The sequence below is a fragment of the Stenella coeruleoalba genome (genome assembly GCF_951394435.1).
Source record: "Stenella coeruleoalba genome assembly, chromosome: 3".
In the NCBI taxonomy this organism is placed as follows: Eukaryota; Metazoa; Chordata; class Mammalia; order Artiodactyla; family Delphinidae; genus Stenella; species Stenella coeruleoalba.
In genome coordinates, this window is record NC_137148.1 from 117,450,846 (window position 1) to 117,476,593 (window position 25,748).

General features: G+C 41.0%; 2 protein-coding genes across 2 annotated transcripts in view; both read left to right on the forward strand.

Annotated features, from left to right (window-relative positions):
- The window catches only part of LOC307184888 (uncharacterized protein), a 39,548-nt gene extending 36,837 nt beyond the window's left edge, over window positions 1-2,711 (forward strand). The window contains 1 exon segment of the mRNA XM_079918650.1: window positions 169-2,711. Coding sequence (XP_079774776.1) covers window positions 169-2,584 — 2,416 coding nt within the window. The 3' untranslated portion in view covers window positions 2,585-2,711.
- A 3,529-nt stretch (window positions 2,712-6,240) lies between these two features.
- LOC307184889 (uncharacterized protein) overlaps window positions 6,241-25,748 on the forward strand; it is a 33,037-nt gene continuing 13,529 nt past the window's right edge. The window contains 3 exon segments of the mRNA XM_079918651.1: window positions 6,241-6,535; window positions 18,263-20,416; window positions 20,419-20,478. Of these exon segments, the coding sequence (XP_079774777.1) occupies window positions 6,326-6,535; window positions 18,263-20,416; window positions 20,419-20,478 (2,424 nt within the window). The 5' untranslated portion in view covers window positions 6,241-6,325.

The window sequence follows — 25,748 nt, forward strand, 5'->3', positions numbered from 1 at the left end:
GTCTGCGTTCCTCTAGCTAGATGCTCTGCTAAAGAAGCAAGCAGGAAAAGGAGGCTTTCTAAGGCAGTTGCTCCGGGAAATCAGGGCCATAGGCATCTCCACTTATCCCAGTGTCTGAGTGATACTGGGAGATAGATCAGCGACAACGTGAATCCGAGCTGGGTCAAGTTTGCTGGGAGACGAGAGAGCGATGGAGGCAGGAGAGAGGAAGAAATGCTTTCTGAAACAAAGGCAAGTCTTGATATTCTTTGTTTGGCTGGGCATAGCTCAGGCTGGCTCTGAGCCTAGGCGTTATTCAGTGGCCGAGGAAATGGACAGTGGCTCCTTTGTGGCCAATCTGTTGAAAGACTTGGGGTTGGAGGTAGATGATCTAGCTGCTCGGGCCCCCCGGGTCGTTTCCAAAGGGAAAAAAGTGCGTTTGCATTTTGATAGGCAGACCGGGGATTTGTTGTTAAATGAGAAACTGGACCGGGAGGAGCTATGTGGCCCTACCGAGCCCTGTGTACTACCTTTCCAGATGTTACTGGAAAATCCCTTGAAGTTTTTCCAGGCTGAGCTACGGATTAGGGACATAAATGATCATTCTCCAGTTTTCCTAGACAAAGAAATAATATTGAAAATTTCAGAAAGTATCACTCCTGGAACTACTTTCCTAATAGAGCGTGCCCAGGACTTAGATGTAGGAAGCAACAGTCTCCAAAGTTACACAGTCAGCCCCAATTCCCACTTCCATCTTAAATTACAAGACAGTTCCGACGGCACAATATTACCACAGCTGGTGCTGGACAAAGCACTGGATAGAGAGGAACAGCCTGAGATCAGATTAACCGTCACAGCGCTGGATGGCGGAATTCCACCCAGGTCTGGGACCGCCCTAATCCGCATTGAAGTCTTAGACATCAATGATAATGCCCCCGAGTTTGCAAAGCTGCACTATGAGGCGCATGTCCTAGAAAACAGCCCCATTGGATCCCAGGTTGCCATTGTCTCTGCCAGAGATTTAGATATTGGAACCTATGGAGAAATATCTTACGTACTTTCCCAAGCATCTGAGGATATTCGGAAAACATTTGGAATAAATGCAAAATCGGGAGAACTCCTTTTAACACAGGAACTGGATTTTGAATCTATTCAGACTTATACATTAAATATTCAGGCGACAGATGGTGGGGGCCTTTCTGGCAGTTGTGTGGTGTTTGTTCAAGTGATGGATTTGAATGACAACCCGCCAGAACTGACCATGTCAACGCTTATCACTGAGATCCCAGAAAGCTTGCAGGAGACTGTAATTGCTGTATTCAGCGTTTCAGATCCTGACTCTGGAGACAATGGAAGGATGGTTTGCTCCATCCAAGATGATCTTCCCTTCATTCTTAAACCCTCTGTTGAAAATTTTTACAGTTTAGTCACAAACACAGCCCTGGACCGAGAAACAAGATCCGAATATAACATCACCATCACCGTCACAGATATGGGGACACCGAGACTGAAAACCCAGCACAACATAACCGTGCTGGTGTCCGACGTCAACGACAACGCCCCCGCCTTCACCCAGACCTCCTACACCCTGTCCGTCCGCGAGAACAACAGCCCCGCCCTGCACATCGGCAGCGTCCGCGCCACAGACAGAGACGCGGGCGCCAACGCCCAGGTCACCTACTCGCTGCTGCCGCCCCTCGACGCGCACGTGCCCCTGGCCTCCCTGGTGTCCATCAACCCGGACAACGGCCACCTGTTCGCCCTGAGGTCCCTGGACTACGAGGCCCTGCGGGCGTTCGAGTTCCGCGTGGGCGCCGCCGACCACGGCTCGCCCGCGCTCAGCAGCCAGGCGCTGGTGCGCGTGCTCGTGGTGGACGACAACGACAACGCGCCCTTCGTGCTGTACCCGCTGCAGAACGCCTCGGCGCCCTGCACCGAGCTGGTGCCCAGGGCGGCCGAGGCGGGTTACCTGGTGACCAAGGTGGTGGCGGTGGACGGCGACTCGGGCCAGAACGCCTGGCTGTCGTACCAGCTGCTCAAGGCCACGGAGCCCGGCCTCTTCGGCGTGTGGGCGCACAACGGCGAGGTGCGCACGGCCCGGCTGCTGAGCGAGCGCGACGCGGCCAAGCACAGGCTGGTGGTGCTGGTCAAGGACAACGGCGAGCCGCCGCTCTCGGCCAGCGTCACGCTGTACGTGCTGCTGGTGGACGGCTTCTCGCAGCCCTACCTGCCGGCCCCTGAAGCGGAAGCGGCGGACGCGGCCCCGGCCGCCCCTCTCACCGTCTACTTAGTGGTCGCCTTGGCGTCGGTGTCGTCGCTCTTCGTCTTCTCGGTGCTGGTGTTCGTCGTGGTGCGGCTGTGCAGGAGGGGCGGGGCGACCTCGGTGGGTCGCTGCTCGGTGCCCGAGGGCCCCTTTCCGGGCCACCTGGTGGACGTCAGCGGCACGGGGACCCTGTCCCAGAGCTACCAGTACGAGGTGTGTCTGACGGGAGGCTCTGGGACTTTCAAGTTCCTCAAGCCGGTTATCCCAAGCTTCCTTACTCAAGATGAGGAGAGGGTTAGTGAGGCAAACCCCAGTTTCAGGAATAGTTTTGAATTCAGTTAAATTTTAATAAGGGTCTATGATGCCGTCTCAGTCAAATTGTGCAGAGTCCTTTTTTACTGCCTTGCCCATTGGAGTTGTTTTCTTTGTATTTGAAATGTAACCATCTTATTCCAATCAGCGCATGTTACTGGTGTTTCTAGATGTGCTGCTCTGTGGTATAATGAATGCAAATTTTCTTTCTTACTGTTAATATCAGTGTAACTTAATTCGGTTTAATGTGTGAAAGTATATTTTGTATTTTCTGAAGTCTTTAATTTTTAGAGCACTTTTTTTCAAAATTCACCTTCCACAGTCCCTAGGTAATTTTTGCATTCCTACATTTTTGAAAGTTTGCAATAAGTACATAGGGTTACTCTTTTTTCCTACCCAGAATATTTGTGTTTGTATAGAGTATTCTCTTAGGCTAGTTTAAACTTTCTTCCTGTGAACTCACATTGGCTAAAACCATTATCATAGGTACATTCATGAATAACAAAGCACCCTCTCACGCTTTTCTAAATATATACTTCCTTAAAATGTTCATACCTGATAAGTATGATTCTTTAGAGATTGTGAAAACCTTGACTGTTGGATTCTACAAATCATCCACATTAAAAGTCTTCAATAAATCAACTACCAATATTCTAAACTGTAGTTAAATAAATAGCAATGTCCAGTCATTTTCAGACATGCTAATTATTCATGCTTTTTATTAAAAATTTTAAAACCTCTGATTGTTTCAATCCCACCATTTAAAAATGTTTTAATTATTTAAAACCATCTGTTCTTTGAGTACTTCATTAAAATCCAAAAGATCTGAGAGAGTACATGTTTTTGTCTATGACCAAATTTTAGAAACTTCATATGTAATTTGGCATTGCATTTTAAAATAATATCTGGAGCATTTATGATTCAATTGGAAATAAGCCCATGGAAAAAATATTTATCTTGGTTTGCTCATTCTATTTTTTTTTCACTGACTACTTCCATTTTCCCCCTTTCAGTTTCCTAGACTTTTCAGTGCTTTTTGGTTTCCTTTTTAGTGCTTGAGTTACGTTTCTCAGTAGCTCTCCATTTACTGCGTGATTAGCACAATGACTGCAAGACTAGGTTCTTCATAAAAATTTTAAATGACTGATTGAAGGAAAGAAATGTCTTTATTTCATCTGTGAAATACTGACACTCAAATACGTTAAAATACTCACAGGACAAATTTTGCTGGAATTAAATGCTCTCTGATTTAATTTTTGGTTATTAACAGAACTTCACTGTTATTCAAACATTATGCAGTTATTAGTGCTTGGTGTCTCTTTCCTTCAAGATAGTTTTCCTTTTTCTTTTTCTGCTTAATTTTAATCTCCTCTCCTGCCAACTAGCTTAAGGAATCCACATGGGGAAATTGTGTTTTCAATTTTATGATGTATATTTTCCTTCCATAATTCCTTAAGTGATTCATTTAACTTTCTTTATTCTTATTTATTTCTTGCAGTTCAATTACTGATCCACACATTAAAATGGAATTTTAATTTTTAATGTTCTTCAGACTATCTTTAAATTTTTATATTATTTTATGTTTATTTGAACATACTATTAAAATTATAATATAAAATTTAAAGGTCTCATTTTGAGTTTAGCATTCATATAGAGAAGTATCTTTGTATCAAATTATTACCTGTTGGATCTTGGATAAGTCATATAATTTCTGTACCCCCAGAAATGATAACAGCTATTTAAATAGCTTGCAGTTATGTCCAAATAAGATAACATAAGGATAAGAAGTGTAATTTTGTTTTTTTTTTGTTTTTGTTTTTGTTTTTTCGGTACGCGGGCCTCTCACAGTTGTGGCCTCTCCCGTTGTGGAGCACAGGCTCTGGACGCGCAGGCTCAGCGGCCATGGCTCACGGGCCCAGCCGCTCCGCGGCATGTGGGATCTTCCCAGTCTGGGGCACGAACCCGCGTCCCCTGCATCAGCAGGCGGACTCTTAACCACTGCGCCACCAGGGAAGCCCTGTTATTTTTAGTATCACTAATATTAAGAGTAAATTTAATAAATGGTCCTTCATATAACATTACTTACAATTGTGAAGAAGCTATATTGAACACATGATATTTGTGCTGTTTCGTTGCTCTGCCCAAAACCTTGCAATAGCTTCCTTTCACTCTTAGAATAAAATCCAGCCACCTATTATTTGGCCCCTGCCTCCCTGTCCAGCCTTGTCTTCCCACTTACTCTTTTTTATTTATTAGGTGATATTTATGTTTCTTTTTTTTTTTTTAATGTCTATTTATTTTTGGCTGCGCTGAGTCTTCGTTGCTGCGCACCAGCTTTCTCTAGTTGCCACGAGCTGGGGCTGCTCTTCGTTGTGGTGCACGGGCTTCTCATTGTGGTGGCTTCTCTTGTTGCAGAGCACGGGCTCTAGGGCGTGTGGGCTAATTTAGTCCTCGCCATGTGGGATCTTCTGGACCAGGGCTCGAACCCGTGTCTCCTGCATTGGTAGGTGGATTCTTAACCACTGCGCCACCAGGGAAGCCCCCCACTTACTCTTGAGACACTAAACTTTGGGTACACTATCCTACCTTCATTATCTAGAATAGCTATGCTTTACTGTCCCCGGGCCTTTGCATTCCTTATATATGGAATCCTCCCATTTTAGTTTTAGCCTGGCAAACTTCTTCTCATCCTTCATATTCCAGATTAAATGGGACATCTTTGGGAAACTTTCTGAATGCCCCCATTGAGTTAGGTCTCCATATTGTATACTTCCAGTGCACTCATTATACATTTCCTGTATAGTACTGTTTAAACATCTGTTTAAATTCTGTTCACCCCATTAGATGGGAAACTCTATAAGATATACAGACATAGTCTGTCTTATTACCACAATACATCTAACTTCTACAAACGCAATAAATATCGGTTTCCACAGGTGAAATACAGTTATGCAGATTAAAGAGTTAATACAGATGAAACCAGTAATCATAGAATTACTGTGAAATAGGAAGAGGAGAAAGCTCTGTGTTCCTTGAGTGAGTGCGAAAATGTGGAAGGAATTAGGCATTTGTGGTCTCTGGATATATCCCCTGACATGATCTATTATAATTTTTTATCACCTTGCTTGAGGTTGTCTTTTCGTAGCATTTTTCTGACTATAAATGCAACTCGTGTGCATTTTACAAAATTTGGAAAATAAAGAAAAACACAAGTAGGAAAGCGAAGCTTCATCACTTAGAGCAAAATCTTGTAAAACTTTTTCTGTAATAATTACAGGAGGTGGGGTGAGTAGTTCTAGCAGGTGCCCACTTCCGCAAAATCATGGAAATGGGACTCTACCAGGGACAGTCACTTCTTTTAGATAAGAGCGCATTTCTTCTCCCTAGATTGTGTTTATTTGAACCATATAACAGAAGGAATTCCTACAGTAGCATCAACTCGGTTTGATAAAAGGGAATAAGCGATTAAAAAAATCAAAACAAAAAGCCCAGCAAACATCACCTTCTCCAAGATTCTGAAACTGTGAGCGAACGCACGGTGGCGCTGTTGACTAAGAAGGAGAAATAAACCGCAGGCACTGTGTATATACTCTGTAACACAACGATTCAGTGCAGTAAACTAGGGGTTGTGAGTCGGGGCAGATTTTTAAGCAAGCAAATCTAAGACTCTGGTAAGGATTATTCGCTAGGTTTTCTTCAAAGGTTAGGAGGCAAAAGACTGCGTTTCCCAGTGCTGTTGGAGGCTAGCTTGACAATATTTCTCGGAAGAACATGGCAGAAAATGCAATGGAGGCCGGAGGGGAGCGCTTTCTTAGACAAAGGCAAGTCCTGTTTCTCTTTGTTTTTCTGGGTGGGTCTCTGGCTGGGTCCCAGTCGAGACGCTACTCTGTGGCTGAGGAAAAAGAGAGGGGGTTTTTCATCTCCAATCTAGCAAAGGATCTGGGGCTGAGTGTAGGGAAACTGGCCGCGAGAGGGGCCCAAGTTGTGTCTAAAGGGAACAGACAGTATTTTCAGCTCAACCATCAGACCGGTGATTTGCTCCTGCATGAGAAATTGGACCGGGAGGAGCTATGCGGCTCCGCAGAGCCATGCATACTGCAGTTTCAGATATTCCTGCAAAATCCCTTGCAGTTTATTACAAATGAGCTCCAGGTGATAGACGTAAATGACCATTCTCCGGCATTCTCTGAAAATGAAATGCAGCTGAAAATCCCAGAAAACACGCCCCCAGGAACAATAATTCCTTTGGGAAATGCTGAAGACTTGGATGTGGGAAGAAACAGTCTCCAAAACTACACGATCACTCCTAATTCCCATTTCCACGTTCTCACACGCAGTCGTAAGGATGGAAGGAAGTACCCAGAACTAGTACTAGACAAAGCACTGGATCGTGAGGAGCAGCCAGAGCTTAGGTTAATGCTCACTGCGCTGGATGGCGGGACTCCACGGAGGTCTGGGACCGTCCAGGTTCACATCCAGGTCTTAGACATAAACGACAACACCCCAGAATTTACACAGTCCCTCTATGAGGTTCAAGTTCTAGAGAACAGCCCTGTTAACTCTCTTATTGTCACTGTTTCAGCTTCTGACTTAGATACAGGAAATTTGGGGACAATATCATATGCATTTTTTCATGTTTCTGAAGAAATTAGAAAAACTTTTCAACTAAATCCAATTACTGGTGATATCCGACTAATCAAATATTTGAATTTTGAGGCGATCCATACTTACGAAGTGGACATAGAAGCCAAGGATGGTGGAGGCCTTTCAGGAAAATCAACAGTGATAGTTCAGGTGGTTGATGTGAACGACAACCCACCAGAACTGACCTTGTCCTCAATTACCAGCCCTATCCCAGAGAACTCGCCAGAGACTGTGGTGGCTGTTTTCAGTGTTTCCGACCTAGACTCTGGAGACAATGGGAAAATGGTGTGTTCCATCGAGAACGATCTCCCCTTCATCCTGAAACCATCTGCAGAGAATTTTTATACCCTATTGTCAGAAGGAGAGCTGGACAGAGAGATTAGAGCTGAGTACAACATCACCATCACAGTCACAGATATGGGAATCCCCAGGCTGAAAACCGAGCACAACATAACCGTGCTGGTGTCCGACGTCAACGACAACGCCCCCGCCTTCACCCAGACCTCCTACACCCTGTCCGTCCGCGAGAACAACAGCCCTGCCCTCCACATCGGCAGCGTCCGCGCCACAGACAGAGACGCGGGCGCCAACGCCCAGGTCACCTACTCGCTGCTGCCGCCCCTCGACGCGCACGTGCCCCTGGCCTCCCTGGTGTCCATCAACCCGGACAACGGCCACCTGTTCGCCCTGAGGTCCCTGGACTACGAGGCCCTGCGGGCGTTCGAGTTCCGCGTGGGCGCCGCCGACCGCGGCTCGCCCGCGCTCAGCAGCCAGGCGCTGGTGCGCGTGCTCGTGGCGGACGACAACGACAACGCGCCCTTCGTGCTGTACCCGCTGCAGAACGCCTCGGCGCCCTGCACCGAGCTGGTGCCCAGGGCGGCCGAGGCGGGCTACCTGGTGACCAAGGTGGTGGCGGTGGACGGCGACTCGGGCCAGAACGCCTGGCTGTCGTACCAGCTGCTCAAGGCCACGGAGCCCGGCCTCTTCGGCGTGTGGGCGCACAACGGCGAGGTGCGCACGGCCCGGCTGCTGAGCGAGCGCGACGCGGCCAAGCACAGGCTGCTGGTGCTGGTCAAGGACAACGGCGAGCCGCCGCTCTCGGCCAGCGTCACGCTGCACGTGCTGCTGGTGGACGGCTTCTCGCAGCCCTACCTGCCGGCCCCTGAAGCGGAAGCGGCGGACGCGGCCCCGGCCGCCCCGCTCACCGTCTATCTGGTGGTCGCCTTGGCGTCGGTGTCGTCGCTCTTCGTCTTCTCGGTGCTGGTGTTCGTCGCGGTGCGGCTGTGCAGGAGGGGCGGGGCGGCCTCGGTGAGTCGCTGCTCGGTGCCCGAGGGCCACTTTCCGGGCCACCTGGTGGACGTCAGCGGCACGGGGACCCTGTCCCAGAGCTACCAGTACGAGGTGTGTCTGACGGGAGGCTCCAGGTTAAATGAGTTTAACTTCTTGAAGCCGATTCTCCCTAGTGGTCTGGTTCAAGACACTGGGCAGGACTAGTGCAAAAAGGCAATTGCAAGAATAGCGTAGGTTTCATTAACAGAAGAATCAGAAAGTTGTCTGGCTACAAATGCTTTCTTTTAAGTCAAGGCTCTTGAGTTGATATAGTATTTTGTTTATATCTTGATTTTACTTTCTGTCTAGTTAACCCTGCATGTTCTTTTTTCATCTGCTTCCTACCTTTTCAATCCAGTATTAATGCCTCTTTCTTTTTCTAATAGCTGAATAAAAATAAATGCATTATCTTTTAATGATGATTTCAAATAGGTTTATTTAAGGTAGTCATTTCAAATTCTCTATCCAAAGCAATGTAGAGAGAGTTCTGAACCACCAATATTATAATTTACCCTATTGAATATAGTCAGGTAATATTCTTTATAATACTCCTAAAGCAGCTTTGTCTGTGGTTAATGAAGTGGATAACTAAAAATGTTTTAATATGTACCATTTTAAGGTGTATCATCCTGTAGGGGCTTAGTACTCAAATAAAACTTACACATATAATTCATTTTCTGTTTTGACATTTGCAATTAATATTTCAACACTGTATATGCTTATATTGGATAAAAATGGACAAAAAATGTAGGTTAATAGGTCAGATTACTCTTAGATTTGCCTAAAGTGTATTTATGATGGATGACTGAGAAAAAAAATTAAACATAGGCATTTTGAACAACTGATCGTGCTTTTCCATTTGGCATGAAAAGATTATTTAATAAGCATCTGGTGGAATGACAATTTGTTTTTTAATTTCTGAGATGTAAGTATTACCAACCTGAGGGCCATTTTAAAAAAATTTCAAGAAAGTACATGTACATATGTTCTCTAAATGCTTTATAGCAAAAGTGGTGTCCCATCCAATCCTACTTTAAAAAAATTAATATCTACTTGGCATTTATATGGTGATATATGAAGGAAATATGTTCTTTGTTTCCTCTCTTAGTTCCCTCCTTCAGATCTCACCCTGACATGACTTAGGATTATGTATGGTCCTTCTGGGATAAACACTGCCCAACCACATCAGCATTCTACCTCCTATAGAGTAATTAAAAGAAGATTAGAAGAATGGGAAGTTCTAAAGGGGAGAGAGCGATATCACTGTGAAAGTCTAAATTAACTGCAACTAAGAATAAACTCTTGAAGCAACCAAACATCAATTTTTATGTCTAATTTGAATGAAATAGAAAAAAACCTTATTTTAAAGTACAAAATATTTAGTCCCCAATTTAAAAATCTGATTAGGACAAAATAAAATTTCTCCTCATAGGCATTTTCTCATCCAGAGGCATAGAACTTTCCAGAAATTGAATACTCATGACTAGCAGAAAGAGAACTGAAGTTTCTCAAAGATTTTGAAAATTCTCAAAAGAGAAAAAGAATGTTGTTAACTAGATGTTAACTAGACTTATGTCATCATTTGCAATATGCACAAATATCAAATCATTGTCACACCTGAAGCCAATATAGTGTTACATGTCAATTACAGCTCAAAAATTTAAAACTCCTAATGACTGTAAAAAAAAACAAAGTTTAATACTGACATGTCTTCAATCACACATAAAGTTATAATCATATTAAAATGGTGTTATTTTAGGTATGAGAGTCAAATACATGAATCTTTAGTAATCAGGGGAAAGACAGTATTTCCTTTCACTCATTAAGTACTTTATAGAGATATTGAATCTGAATCTTTGGTCAGATGTTTTTTTCTTCTTTTCATACTTAGCTGAATTTTCATGAAGATCAGAGAAAAGGCAAAGAATTCTGATCAAGACTTCTCTGTATTTGGCTGGCTTAGTTCCAGCTCATGTGAGAACCAGGGAAGTTTTCAACTACAGAAAATATGAAGGCCAGTTCTTTTTTGGCCAATATGGTATATGATTTTGGACTCAAATTGGAGGCACTATATAACCGGGGAGTTATTTAGACCCAGACATAAGAAGACAGATACTTAATAATATCTTAGTTGATAGATGCACTGAATTCACATATTGTTGAGAAGTGATCAGAGTTTAGTAAAGCCAGAAAAGATCATATGGACTAAATTTGAAGATAGGAAAAAATTATACCTTACTCTTGGTTCAAAGTTGCTTTTATTTCTTGGCTATTGGAAACCTTTTACCCTTTTATTTGAAGACAACTTTCAGAAACTTCTTTACCTGGATATTTTATTAAGTACATGACAGCGAGGGCACTATATGTATAGTACTAAGTATCTTTGCCACTTTTTGGAATTCCCCCAACCGAAAGTCCAGCACTAGGTAAAAATGATGACTTTCTACATTCATAATAATTTCCCAGTAGTTTTTCTTTTAAAGGATGGACAAATTCATTACTGTGAATTATTTCCAGATTGATCTCTTACTAATATTCTAATCTAGTTTTTAATACTGAAAGGCAAAGAGATGAAAATGAACTTTAAACTTTTATGTAGAGTTGTTAAAAGACTAAACTATATTCAAATATCACTCATTAAAACTAGTGAACTAACTTACCACACTTTTAATAAATCTTCCTTAATCCTTGAATATGGCTTCCTTGCAAATGGGGACTTTAAAAAATTACAGTTTTTAAACATATATTCCACTACTATATTTTGCTTCTTAGAGTAGATTGTTACATGTTTTAAAGCTGGCAACCTATTAGGCATAATTCAGTTATTTGTACGTCTAATCCTCATGTTCTTAGCCAATAGTTTGGTTGGTCATAGATTTTAAAATGTAAACTAGGGACTTCCCTGTTGGTGCAGCAGTTAAGAATCCGCCTGCCAATGCAGGGGACACGGGTTCGAGCCCTAGTCTGAGAAGATCCCACATGCTGCGGAGCAACTAAGCTCGTGAACCACAACTACTGAGCCTGCGCTCTAGAGCCCACAAGCCACAGCTACTGAAGTCCACGCGCCTAGAGCCCATGCTCTGCAACAAGAGAAGCCACTTCAATGAGAAGCGCGCGCACCGCAACGAAGAGTAGACCCCGCTCGCCGCAACTAGCAAAAGCCCGTGCACAGCAACGAAGACCCAACACAGCAAAAAAATAAATAAATTTATATAAAAAAATAAAATGTAAACTAATTTTCCTTCTCCCTCTTTTGGTATTGAAGACTGTTGATGAACAGTCTATCAGTCTAGTTCTCATTCTTTTATCTGTAAACTTCTTTTCTCTAAGATGTTTTCTTTATTCTTGATGTTCTGATATTTGCTAGGTCCAAACCTGAGATTCACCCAATATACTGAATTTTTTTAAATTAACTATAGTTTTTGGTGGGCTTTTTTCCCCAAAAATTTCCATTTGGCAGATTTTCACAACAATTTGTTCTTTTTTTTTTTTAAACAATTGCCATTTCCTTCTTTTTTGTTGGAGGAAATTAAATATCTTTTACTTGTAAGTTCTTTCCATATTGTTCCAATCTCTGTTTCTTCTGTATACATCTTTTATTTGTTGAGTCTGTTTTTCACACTGTTAGTCTTGTTAGTTGGTGATATTTTATTGAGAACTCATGTTCTATTGGAGGTTTCCCTCATACCATTACTGGTTTTGGTAGTCTTGCAAAGGGAGGAAGGAGTCTCAAAGTGGTTACAGCCTCAGGCTCTACAAATCCAAGCCTTAATTAAGAAGCTTAGCTCAAGCTTTGCTCAACTTTGACCGGGGCACAAACCCGTGTCCCCTGTATCGGCAGGCGGACTCTCAACCACTGCGCCACCAGGGAAGCCCATGGGTTCAGATTTTTGAAGTCAATAGTGTCCAACTAATATGGGCTGTCCATGAGGAAAGACTTTGATGAGAAACTGAACTTTTAGAAAAATTAGAAGTTTATCAAAAATTAAAATTGTCTTCTCTAAGTATTGTCTTTTGAGGGTTTTTTTTCCCATTATATTTATCTCTGGGGAAATGGATTTCTTCATCCTGAATGTTTCAACAAGACTTAATCAGTAGTCACAAAACTTTCCACAAGGAAAAGCCAGGACTAGATGGCTTCACTGGTGAATTGTACTGAACATTTAAAAAATTAACACCAAGGACTTCTTTGGTGGTCCAGTGGCTAAGACTCCATGCTCCCAATACAGGGGGCCCAGGTTTGATCCCTGGTCAGGGAACTAGATCCCGCATGCCTCAACTAAAGATCCCACGTGCCACAACTAAACATCCCGCATGCCGCAACTAAAGATACTGCATGCTGCAATGAAGATCCTGCATGTGGCAACGAAGATCTCGAGTGCTGCAACTAAGACCAGGTGCAGCCAAATAAATAAATAAATATTTTTTTTTAAAAAAGAATTAACACCAATATTTCACAAACTTGTTTTAAAAAAAAGGGAGCAGGGACCACTTCCCAATTCATTTTATGAGGCCAGTATTACCCTGCTGCCAGAACCAAAGATAACACAAGGAAAGGAAATTAAATACCAATATCTCTTGTGAATATAGGTATAAAAAATCCTCAACAAAATATTAGCAAACTGACTCCAGCAACGTGTGAAAAGGATTATACAACATGACCAAGTGGGATTTGTCCCAGAAATACAGGTTGATTTAACATATGAAAATCAATCAATGCAATGTATTAACAGAAAAGGAAAACCATACAACCATTTCAATAAATGCAGGAAAAGCATTGTACAAAATACACCTTTTCACAATAAAAACACTAAGAATTATAGGGAATATCCTCAACTTGATAAAACGCAACTATGAAAACCCACAGCTGGGCTTCCCTGGTGGCGCAGTGGTTGAGAGTCCACCTGCCGATGCAGCGGATGAGGGTTCGTGCCCCGGTCCGGGAAGATCCCACATGCCGCGGAGCGGCTGGGCCCGTGAGCCATGGCCGCTGAGCCTGCGCGTCCGGAGCCTGTGCTCCTCAGCGGGAGAGGCCACAACAGTGAGAGGCCCACGTACCGCAAAATAATAATAATAATACAATACTTAGGAATAAATTTAATAAGTGCAAGACTTGTATGCCAAAAACTATAAAACATCAGTGAAAGAAATGAAAGAAAACCTAAGTAAATGGAAAATTGTTCATGTGTTGGAAGATTTAACGTTGGTTCACAGATTCAACTGAATCCCTATCAAAATACCAGCAGGCTTGGTTTTGTTTTGTTTTGTTTTGTTTGCAGAAATTAGCAAATTGAAGGTAAAATTCACTTGGAAATGCAAGTAGCCAAAACAATCTTGAAAAATTAAACATACAAATACTATTTTTTTTTTTTTTTTTGCGGTACGCGGGCCTCTCACTGTTGTGGCCTCTCCCGTTGCGGAGCACAGGCTCCGGACGTGCAGGCTCAGCGGCCATGGCTCACCGGCCCAGCCGCTCTGCGGCATGTGGGATCTTCCCGGACCGGGGCACGAACCCGCGTCCCCTGCATCGACAGGCGGACTCTCAACCAGTGCGCCACCAGGGAAGCCCCTATTTTTAATATAGTATGTAATACAAGGAATTATTAGAAATTATATTGGATTTCATCACAAATTTCTAAGGCCAAACACTAATTATTCAAATATCTCCTTTCTAAATTTGCATTTCAATTAGTGTGATTGTTTAAAAACATAGCTTCAGTTTAGCTATAAGATATTAAAAGGTTAAAATATATTAAATTTTAGTTTGCTTTTACCAGTGACAAGTATTGTTTCCTTTACGGTTATTTCATTTGAATGGCCAGCTGATGAATCTAATTTATCTATTTAGTAGAAAATTCCAAAAGATAATTCCTTTTATAAGAAGTTCTAGTAAAATCTACAAACCATTTATAATTACCAGTTATCAATGCTGCTTAATATTTTGAAATAATACTATTTGAAGTGTGATTTTAGTAACTAAAAATACTATTTAAAATCTAATACATATTTCACCAATTCATCTCTCCTTTCAACAATTATTGCTTAATATCTCTCTGTACTTTCCCCTTCCAAGTTAAGAGCAAAACAGCCCTCAAGTCATCATGAAGTTTAAAAAAACATTCTCTCTCTTTTTTTTTAAACAAGTGAGACTACTCAAAACTTCAAAGTATGTGTTTAGCATTTGAACTTCAGGACTTCTTGTATTCAAATTCCTTTAAAATGATTTTTATCTTTCCCTCAATGATATTTAAAGTTCTTGCCTGTATTTTACCAAGGAGGAATTAGAACTGATATTTAATTACCAGAGTATCCCTCTAACTATTCTATCTCTCTTTGTGTATTCAAAATGGAAGAAATGTTTTAAATATTGTGCTTCAGGTCTGGCAACCAATTGTGTAAGTTGTTGTATGAATCCTTCAGAATGGATAATGCAGCTTTCCTGACTGGAATGGAATGGTTTTGCAGGTAGTCATTCTCTTTATCATTATTGCCTCTTCCATGCAGATATAATAGTTTTTTTTCTGATAAGTTTGGCAGTTTGGCAAAATAATCCATGATGCAATGTTAAACTATCATCTTAGGCCACCTTTCTTGATTTTAACTTTACACACTGATAACATTTCAAAAGATCTATACATAGATATTTATATATATATATATTTAAGGCTACAGGGAATTCATTATTCATGTCACTCTTAGTTTTTTTTTTTAAACCTAATTAATGATCTCAACAAAAGACTCTTAGTTTTCCTTTCAATTTCTAAATTTTGTAAGCACCTCTTTTTGCTGGTACCTATCTCTAACGGGAGACAAACTATTTAAAAGATTCTTATATTAATTAAAAATTTGAATAGAAATATATTTCACCCATGATATCTGTGTACCCAAGGCAAGGCTGAAGTTTGGATCTAAATTACCTAAAATGTTGTTCACCTCTCTAATTCCACTTAGTTAGATCAAAGAATGGATTCTGGAGCCATTCTGTAACAGTTTGAATCCTACCTTTGCCATTTTCACATGGTGCGTGACTATGGGCAGATTATTTAAACTTTCTATTCCTCAATGTCTTTGTCTATAAAATGTGCCTAATAAGAGTGCCCACCTCATAGGGTTGTTTGAGGGATAAAATGAGTTAGTGTATGTAAAATGCTTAGAGTACTATCTGGCATATAGTGACACATATATGTTAATATTACCTAGATTTCATTTGTTTTGGATTGACAAAAGGGATCGAAAAGAGCTAATCTGCAACACTATTACTATGTCAGCATATAGGAATAAGTAAACAAAATCTAGTTTGAATTTTGTCCTGAACTCTTTAACTTTAACTAGAGCTCAGTTAATACAGTATGAAACAATTTTTTGTTTCATTCAGGAAATTTGCTTTCCATTTATATCTAAAATAATATTCTTTCTTTTTTTCTTTTCAGTATGTTTATTATTTTTTATCATTTCACTTAATGTTGATATATATTTCTCTGATTTGCCTTAAGCATGAAAGAAAATCCTACAGCATATTAATATTACTATTATTGCTATTACTAGATCTCTTACAACAGGAACTAACAGAGCTAGAATAAAAGTAAATTTATTTGAACAGTGCTTAGCGTGTATTATACTCTCATCTCTCAGAATTCTGTATTCAGTGTCAGACATGTTCATGGCTGAATGCATGATCTCACAGTAATCTTCTAATATAGCTAGAAATATGATCATTAGAGTGGGTTAATTAATTTATCCAAATGATATTTACTGAATGACTACTATAGTCCAGGCTTCTTTCAAAAATAATGTTTCCTGGGACTTCCCTGGCGGACCACCAGTTAAGGCTCCACGCTTCCACTGCAGGGGACACGGGTTCGATCTCTGGTTGTGGAATTAAGACCGCGCATGTGCGCAGCATAGCCAAAAAAAGGTAAATAATAATAATAATAATTTTTCCTAATATTTTCTATCATTATCAGAATCTAAGATTACTGACATGATTTTAAAATAATTCATTAAATGTGAATCATAATTTATGAAGTTAATTAAGTAATTAAATTATAAGATATTTAAGGAGGAGAAATCCCATATGTACCAAGGTAAGTGGTACTCCATTCAATATACTAATTGTAACCAGTAAACTGATTAACTGTGTCTCAGTTAACTTACTATATCAGGGAAATCACAATAGCTGCATGCTGCACTGAAATCCATTTTATAAACAAGTCTCTCCTCTTCACCATATATAAGTAGGCAAAGCTTGAGGTACCCTTTGCTCACACATTAAAATGTTTTAAATCACTGCTTCTTGTCTTCCCGCAAATTGGCTAGTCAAGGAATGTGATATCTGGGCTACAAAGGATCAATGTGGTAAGAAGCAAACTCATTATTAAATACAGATATCTAGCTAAATCAGCTTAAACTTAAAGGCTTTACCTTAATAAAATTCTATGGTTTTCACTCAATTTTGTCTTGATATTATCCTGATGATAGTCAAGTAGAATAATCAAGTCCTATCACTCTCTGAGCTTCTGTTTCTTTATCTGTAAAAATCCTTTCATTTCCTCTCTGGATCTAAGAATCTGATTCTAATACTATTTCACCTCCTTAATATTTTAATGTGGGTTCACACTGTAAAAGGACTTATAACAAAGCAAGATGCCTCTTTATTCAACTGTATTACTGTTTGCACACCAGTGTAAAAAAATAGAACCTGAGACCAAGTGGTACAGAACACCTTACACAAACTTTTTGCATCATCATAAATTTCTCACATACTTGGAAATAAACAGATAAAACTATTATTAATTATAATTTTATAAGAGTTTATCTCCCCTGGTTAGATTATGACAAAGGGGAAATGGAGTTCTTTAAGTTCCACTTGTAAGGGTATGGGGAGAGGAAGATAGCCCCTTGCTTTGTGCTCACAATTATTCTAGCTCATGCAATGTAATGGAATAACCTATACCTTAAGCCATTTAATGGAATAACAAAACTTTTTAAAGTTCTAGGGCTTCCCTCTTGGCGCAGTGGTTGGGGGTCCGCCTGCTGATGCAGGGGGCGCGGGTTCTTGCCCCGGTCCGGGAGGATCCCGCATGCCGCGGGGCGGCTGGGCCCGTGGGCCATGGCCACTGGTCCTGCGCGTCCGGAGCCTGTGCTCCGCGGTGGTATGCGATGAGAGGCCCGCGTACCGCAAAAAAAAAAGTTCTATACACTTTTTTAAAGGGCTTACATTTAGACACTTCCAAAATAGGCTGACTTGAGACTACAGTATTAGTTTCTCAATAAGGACGCAGGGTGGCGCTGCCGGCTAAGACTGTGAATAAGGAGCCCTAAAAAGCTCCCGTGTTCCTTTGTTGCCAGACGAAATCAACACCACACAGAAGCAGCTTTGCCAGCCGTGCTGGGTTACCAACGAGTTTGGGTAGCGATATACTAAACGACTTTAAGATTAAAAGCAATTTTGTGAAGATTCTACCAAGCAAGAAGTCAGAATTTAATACCTCGGGTCTTTTTGTGGTTGCTGAAGGGATTGGATGTAAGCACTCTGGCTCCAACATGGAGACGCTAGAGAGAATTCAACAAAACAGGCAAGTGATGACATTTATTTTGATAGTACTCTTATCTCAGGCTCACCCTGCGCCTATTCGTTATTCTGTGCTGGAAGAAACAGAGAGCGTCTCCTTTATAGCCCATTTGACCAAGGACCTGGGCCTGGGAATTGGGGAGCTGGCCGCCCGGTCGGCCCAGGTGGTGTGTGACGATGACAAGCAGCGCTTGCTGCTAGATCGCCAGACTGGAGATTTGCTTTTGAGGGAGAAACTAGACCGGGAAGATATATGTGGCCCCGCTGAACCCTGTGTGCTGCATTTCCAAGTGTTCCTGGAAACTCCGGTGCAATTTTTTGAAGGGGAACTATTAATCCAGGACATAAATGACCACTCCCCAGTATTCCCGAATAGGGAAATGCTCCTGAAAATACCGGAAAACAGCCAGCCAGGGACTGTTTTTCCGTTGAAATTAGCTCAGGATTTGGATGTGGGCAGCAATGGTCTTCAAAAATACACTATCAGCCCCAATTCTCATTTTCACGTTGTCACTCGAAATCATAGTGAGGGCAATAAATATCCAGATTTGGTGCAGGACAAAGCACTGGATCGAGAGGAGCAGCCTGAGTTCAGCTTAACCCTCATGGCGCTGGATGGCGGGTCTCCACCTAGGTCTGGCACCAGCATGTTACGAATCCTGATCATGGATGTCAATGACAATGCTCCTGAGTTTGTGCACACTCCATATGAGGTGCAGGTTCTGGAAAACATCCCCCTAGACTCCCCAATACTTACTGTTTTAGCTAGGGATGTAGATGCTGGAAACTTCGGGACTGTTTCCTACAGTTTATTCCAAGCATCAGAGGAAATTAAACAAACTTTCTCAATAAATGAAGTCACAGGAGAAATCCGACTGACAAAGAAATTGGATTTTGAACAAATTAAATCTTACCACGTGGAAATTGAGGCTACAGATGGAGGAGGCCTTTCCGGAAAAGGCACTGTAGCCATAGAGGTGGTAGATGTGAATGACAACGCCCCTGAATTTACCATACCTTCACTCACCTGCTCCATCCCAGAAAATGCTCCTGAGACTGTAGTCTCCATCTTCCGAATTCGAGATAGAGACTCCGGAGACAATGGAAGGATGGTTTGCTCTATTCCAGGTAATCTGCCATTCATTCTAAAACCGACTTTAAAGAATTTCTACACCCTGGTAACAGAGAGCCCTCTGGACAGAGAGAGCAGAGCCGAGTACAACATCACCATCACCGTCACAGATATGGGGACACCGAGACTGAAAACCCAGCACAACATAACCGTGCTGGTGTCCGACGTCAACGACAACGCCCCCGCCTTCACCCAGACCTCCTACACCCTGTCCGTCCGCGAGAACAACAGTCCCGGCCTGCACATCGGCAGCGTCCGCGCCACAGACAGAGACGCGGGCGCCAACGCCCAGGTCACCTACTCGCTGCTGCCGCCCCTCGACGCGCACGTGCCCCTGGCCTCCCTGGTGTCCATCAACCCGGACAACGGCCACCTGTTCGCCCTGAGGTCCCTGGACTACGAGGCCCTGCGGGCGTTCGAGTTCCGCGTGGGCGCCGCCGACCGCGGCTCGCCCGCGCTCAGCAGCCAGGCGCTGGTGCGCGTGCTCGTGGTGGACGACAACGACAACGCGCCCTTCGTGCTGTACCCGCTGCAGAACGCCTCGGCGCCCTGCACCGAGCTGGTGCCCAGGGCGGCCGAGGCGGGCTACCTGGTGACCAAGGTGGTGGCGGTGGACGGCGACTCGGGCCAGAACGCCTGGCTGTCGTACCAGCTGCTCAAGGCCACGGAGCCCGGCCTCTTCGGCGTGTGGGCGCACAACGGCGAGGTGCGCACGGCCCGGCTGCTGAGCGAGCGCGACGCGGCCAAGCACAGGCTGCTGGTGCTGGTCAAGGACAACGGCGAGCCGCCGCTCTCGGCCAGCGTCACGCTGCACGTGCTGCTGGTGGACGGCTTCTCGCAGCCCTACCTGCCGGCCCCTGAAGCGGAAGCGGCGGACGCGGCCCCGGCCGCTCCGCTCACCGTCTACCTGGTGGTCGCCTTGGCGTCGGTGTCGTCGCTCTTCCTCTTCTCGGTGCTGGTGTTCGTCGCGGTACGGCTGTGCAGGAGGGGAGGGGTGGCCTCGGTGGGTCGCTGCTCGGTGCCCGAGGGCCACTTTCCGGGCCACCTGGTGGACGTCAGCGGCACGGGGACCCTGTCCCAGAGCTACCAGTACGAGGTGTGTCTGACGGGAGACCATGAAACTGGTGAGTTCAAATTCCTGAAGCCAGTATTTCCCAAACTCTTGGTTCAGAACAGAGAGAGAGAAAATTAAAAGAAAGCCCCAACTGCAGGAATAATTTTGTTCGGTTAAGTGTCGTATTTGGTCAAGTGAGCCTCTCAATTTTGTTAAACCTGACTCACATTGCATTACTTTCTCTTGAGATTGTATTGTTGTAGAAATATGTATATCTCTATTGCAAATTATGCATGTCTCTGTGCTAAACCTTCCTTTTATTAATATTGATTGGATTTAGCATTTTTAGTTACACTTGATATTATGTATTTCTTCATATTTGACCTTCTCTTGGTGATTAATCTTTCCATAACTATAAATTACTCAAGTAGTGTAAGAAGAAATTTTTTTTAAAGGAACTTCTTGGTTAATGTCTTTTCAGGGAAACATTTTAAAGCTTCTGTGTAATCTTACATTTCTATATATTTTTGGTACTTGTCTTTACCACATAGCTTTATATTTGCGAGGCCAGAATGTTTGAAATTCTTTGTAGCTACCTAAGACCTTTCTTGTTCACTATTCTACCAGGCTATGCCCCCCTGAATAGCCATGAACATATAAATTAGCATACTTGTTTCTCCCAAATTGTACCTAAACATGCACTTTATTAAATTATTGATACACTACAGTTGTGACCATATCCCATTGTGAGCACCGTATATGCTAGAGATTATCTTGTTTGCTACTTACGTAGCACATTGTAATTGCTCCATAAATACTCACTGATATTATAATAAAAATTATTCTCATTTATAAATAACAATTAAAGAGAAAATCTTATATAACTTGGTATCACTTCACTAAAATAAAACTAAGTCACTGCTTGGTAAAATACTTAAAATCTTAGAATCTTAAGTAAACCCTAAATCCTTTAAAAGGTCTCAAGAGGTAGAGGGCATATACTTTCTTGTCCTTCCTTTTGCCCTATTAACAGAAGTTCAAATGTAGTTTAACGTATGTGTTTTTCTTGGTTTTCCTGCAGCTTCCCTGCATGTTTCAAGAGTCAGAATTTCTTCTCAGTTTTGGTTATTATGTTCTAGTCTGATTGCTCATTTTAAGTTACTCTGCAAACATGGGCAGCTTTTATGAACAAAATAATGATTTATTTTTGATCTCCAAGTCACCTTGTTTTGTCCTTCAATGTAGCGTTTGGGTATTTTGCATAAATTTACTTTTTCAATTATGCTAACTTTTAGTAATAAGAAACAAGCATTGTTTTTTCTTTTAAGACAACAAGAATAGAAATAGAAATTAAGATAAACTTATCTGAATTATAATTGTTTCATGTTGTGTTCATTAAGCCAAGCAAGACGATTATGTGGTTTCCAACTAAATTTATATGGATGTAACTATAAGACCAGTTATTGAACTTCTGGCACAATGTGAGCCTGCTTTATAACCTAAGTATTTATTTTTAGATATTGTGTCATCCTCCTGGAATTTAATTACTTGCAGCTTTCTCTGAATTACATTTTTTCTAAGGATATAATGAAATAAAAAAGGAAAATTACTGTTTAAGTCATTATTGAAACATAGCTATTAGCCTTCATCCAATCTAATACTTGAAACTAGAAAGTGATAAAAATGAGAACAAAATTAAACACAAACAAATATATGACATAAATACGGTAGTCAACTTTAACTTCTCCACTTACTTTAACTTCTCCATTTACTGTTAGATATTTAAATGAAATAGTTTTTATGTATGATGAAAAGAAATGTGATTAAAGTTTTCAGCAATATATTTCAACATTATGAACATCTAAGTTCATGTTTTTGTTTATGCCAGGAAAGTCCAATTTATATAATCACCCAAATGAGACTGGCCAAACACTCAGAACCACATTTATGAATTTATATGAGTAAATTTATGAATTACTTTGTGTATTACTTTATAAATTACTGTGTGTATTTATAAAGGATGGATCATGCCTTACTAGCTGGGGATCACCACCAGTCTTTGGTGTAGAACAGATCAACATTTTAAAATTCAATGATTATAATTTAATAGTAGATATAATCCAAATAACTTCCACAAAATGAATACCTTAAGAAAAACAGGCCAGTTCTACTTTTGCAAAACAAAAATAGAGAATGGAGGCCAAATATATGGATAATAATACCCATTTCAATCATAGTTTCTCAAGTGCTTCTATTATATGTGCATTTTTTACAATTCCTTTGTTGTTTTTAGGCATAGCATATAGTGAGTTTAACACATGCTGTTTTAGGCACAGAAATTCTACTGAAGGCAATATAACCCACATCACTTTAAGACCCTCTATTTCTTACTACCAGAAATTACAAAATATAGATTTTAAATAGTCTTAAATTATAAGTTATGCACATATTTGGTGGAATTCTGTTTCCCGGTTAGATGGATTATCTAACAGCAGAAAACAACAATAAAACCTGTTTTAAATTCAGAAATTACCAGTTTCAAGCAACAGAGAGCAGATGATATAAAAAGAACTGAAGGGGCTAAGATTCCTGAAAAGGAAAATCCTTGGAGTTCTGAACTGACTCCTACAGTCAATTTGCCCTAAGGAAATCTGCAAACTCAAAGAACAGACAAAAGGCTTCTGCCAGGGATGGCGTAACTTCAATAGCCTTTGGCAAACTGGAAGATTCAAGCTCAAGGCCAGTTTTCCCCCTCATGATGCTTGTCAAATTCTGGGACATTCCAGGGAAGAAGACTAAAAACTTGAAGGAAAATTTCAGAAAAGCAGAGTGAAGTTTTAATAGTCTTAATGCATAAAAATTAGAGTTTGTGATCTGCCATGGGAAAGGCTGTGGAGAATACACTGAGTTCTGAACTGAAAATTCTGAAGGGTCAGGTGCTTTTCAGGACTGCAAAGAACCTTGACTAAGCACAGTGCTTGTTTGAATTAAGGCACTTTGATTAGACATGACTCTATCAAGCTAACAGAGGAAAAGGTGAACTCTTTCTGGAAGAAAATAATATCATCTGGATCCTGGACAGCTTTTTACATTTATCTCCAGCATTCAATAAAAAATTATGAGGCACACATACAAAAAGGCTGGTTGACATGAATAAAACCTAGAGGAAAAATAGACAATACAGAAGACCTACAGATAAAATACATACTAGAATTTACTGACAGTGATGTTAAAATAAGTATGACTGATATGTTAAAATAAGGAATACAGAAAATAGGTAGAAGAGAATTTCACAAGAGAATGGAATAAAATGGAAATTAATTTTGGGACTGAAGAATATAACTGAAATTTTAAAATATTAGATTGTGTAATGGCATAGTAGTTGTAAAGGATTATAGGATTAGTGAATGCAAGACAGGCCAATATTAAATATCCAAATAGAAACACTGAGGAATGAAATGATTAAAAATACAGACAAGAATATTTAGTGACATGTGGAACATAATGAAAAACTCCAACACACATATGATTGTAATCCTAGAAGGACTAGGAATGGGGAATAAGCAATGTTTAAAGAAATAATGACCAAGAATTTTCCAAAAATGGTGAACAAAATGTACCGCTCAAGATGCTCAATGAAACCCAATTAGGAGAATAAAAAACAATGGTAGATGGGAGTGTTTCCTTAATTTCTCTTTCAGATTTTCATCATTAGTGTATAGGAATGCAAGAGATTTCTGTGCATTAATTTTGTATCCTGCTACTTTACCAAATTCATTCATTAGCTCTAGTAGTTTTCTGGTAGCATCTTTAGGATTCTCTATGTATAGTATCATGTCATCTGCAAACAGTGACAGTTTTACTTCTTCTTTTCTGATTTGGATTCCTTTTATTCTTTTCTTCTCCGATTGCTGTGTCTAAAACTTCCAAAACTATGTTGAGTAATAGTGGTGAGAGTGGGCAACCTTGTCTTGTTCCTGATCTTAGAGGAAATGGTTTCAGTTTTTCACCATTGAGAACGATGTTGGTTGTGGGTTTGTCATATATGACCTTTATTATGTTGAAATAAGTTCCCTCTATGCCTACTTTCTGGAGAGTTTTTATCATAAATGGGTGTTGAATTTTGTTGAAAGCTTTTTCTCTATCTTTGAGATGATCATATGGTTTTCATCCTTCAATTTGTTAATATGGTGTATCACATTGATTGATTTGCATATATTGAAGAATCCTTGCATTCCTGGAATAAACCCACTTGATCATAGTATATGATCCTTTTAATGTGCTGCTGGATTCTGTTTGCTAGTATTTTATTGAGGATTTTTGCACCTATGTTCATCAGTGATATTGGCAAGTAGTTTTCTTTTTTTTGTGACATCTTTGTCTGGTTTTGGTATCAGGATGATAGTGGCCTCGTAGAATGAGTTTGGGAGTGTTCCTCCCTCTGCTATATTTTGGAAGAGTTTGAGAAGGATAGGTGTTAGCTCTTCTCTAAGTGTTTGATAAAATTCGCCTGTGAATCCATCTGGTCCTGGGCTTTTGTTTGTTGGAAGATTTTTAATCACAGTCTCAATTTCAGTGGTTGTGATTGGTCTGTTTATATTTTCTATTTCTTCCTGGTTTAGTCTCAGAGGGTTGTGCTTTTCTAAGAATTTGTCCATTTCTTCCAGGTTGTCCATTTTATTGGCATATAGTTGCTTGTAGTAATCTCTCACGATCCTTTGTATTTCTGCAGTGTCAGTTGTTACTTCTCCTTTTTCATTTCTAATTCTGTTGATTTGAGTCTTCTCCCTTTTTTTCTTGATGAGTCTGGCTAATGGTTTATAAAGTTTGTTTATTTTCACAAAGAACCAGCTTTTAGTTTTACTGATATTTGCTATTGTTTCCTTCCATTTACCATTGCAACGAAAAGAATAAAATACCTAGGAATAAACCTACCTAAGGAGACAAAAGACCTATATGCAGAAAAATATAAGACACTGATGAAAGAAATTAAAGATGATACAAACAGGTGGAGAGATATACCATGTTCTTGGATTGGAAGAATCAACATTGTGAAAATGACTATACTACCCAAAGCAATCTACAGATTCAATGCAATCCCTATCAGACTACCACTGGCATTTTTCACAGAACTAGAACCAAAAATTTCACAATTTGCATGGAAACACAAAAGACACCGAATAGCCAAAGCAATCCTGAGAAAGAAAAATGGAGCTGGAGGAATCAGGCTACCAGACTTCAGATTATACTACAAAGCTACAGTAATCAAGACAGCATGGTACTGGCACAAAAACAGAATTATAGATCAATGGAACAGGACAGAAAGCCCAGAGATAAACCCACACAAATATGGTCACCTTATTTTTGATAAAGGAGGCAAGAATATACAATGGAGAAAAGACAGCCTCTTCAGTAAGTGATGCTGGGAAAACTGGACAGCTACATGTAAAAGTCTGAAATTAGA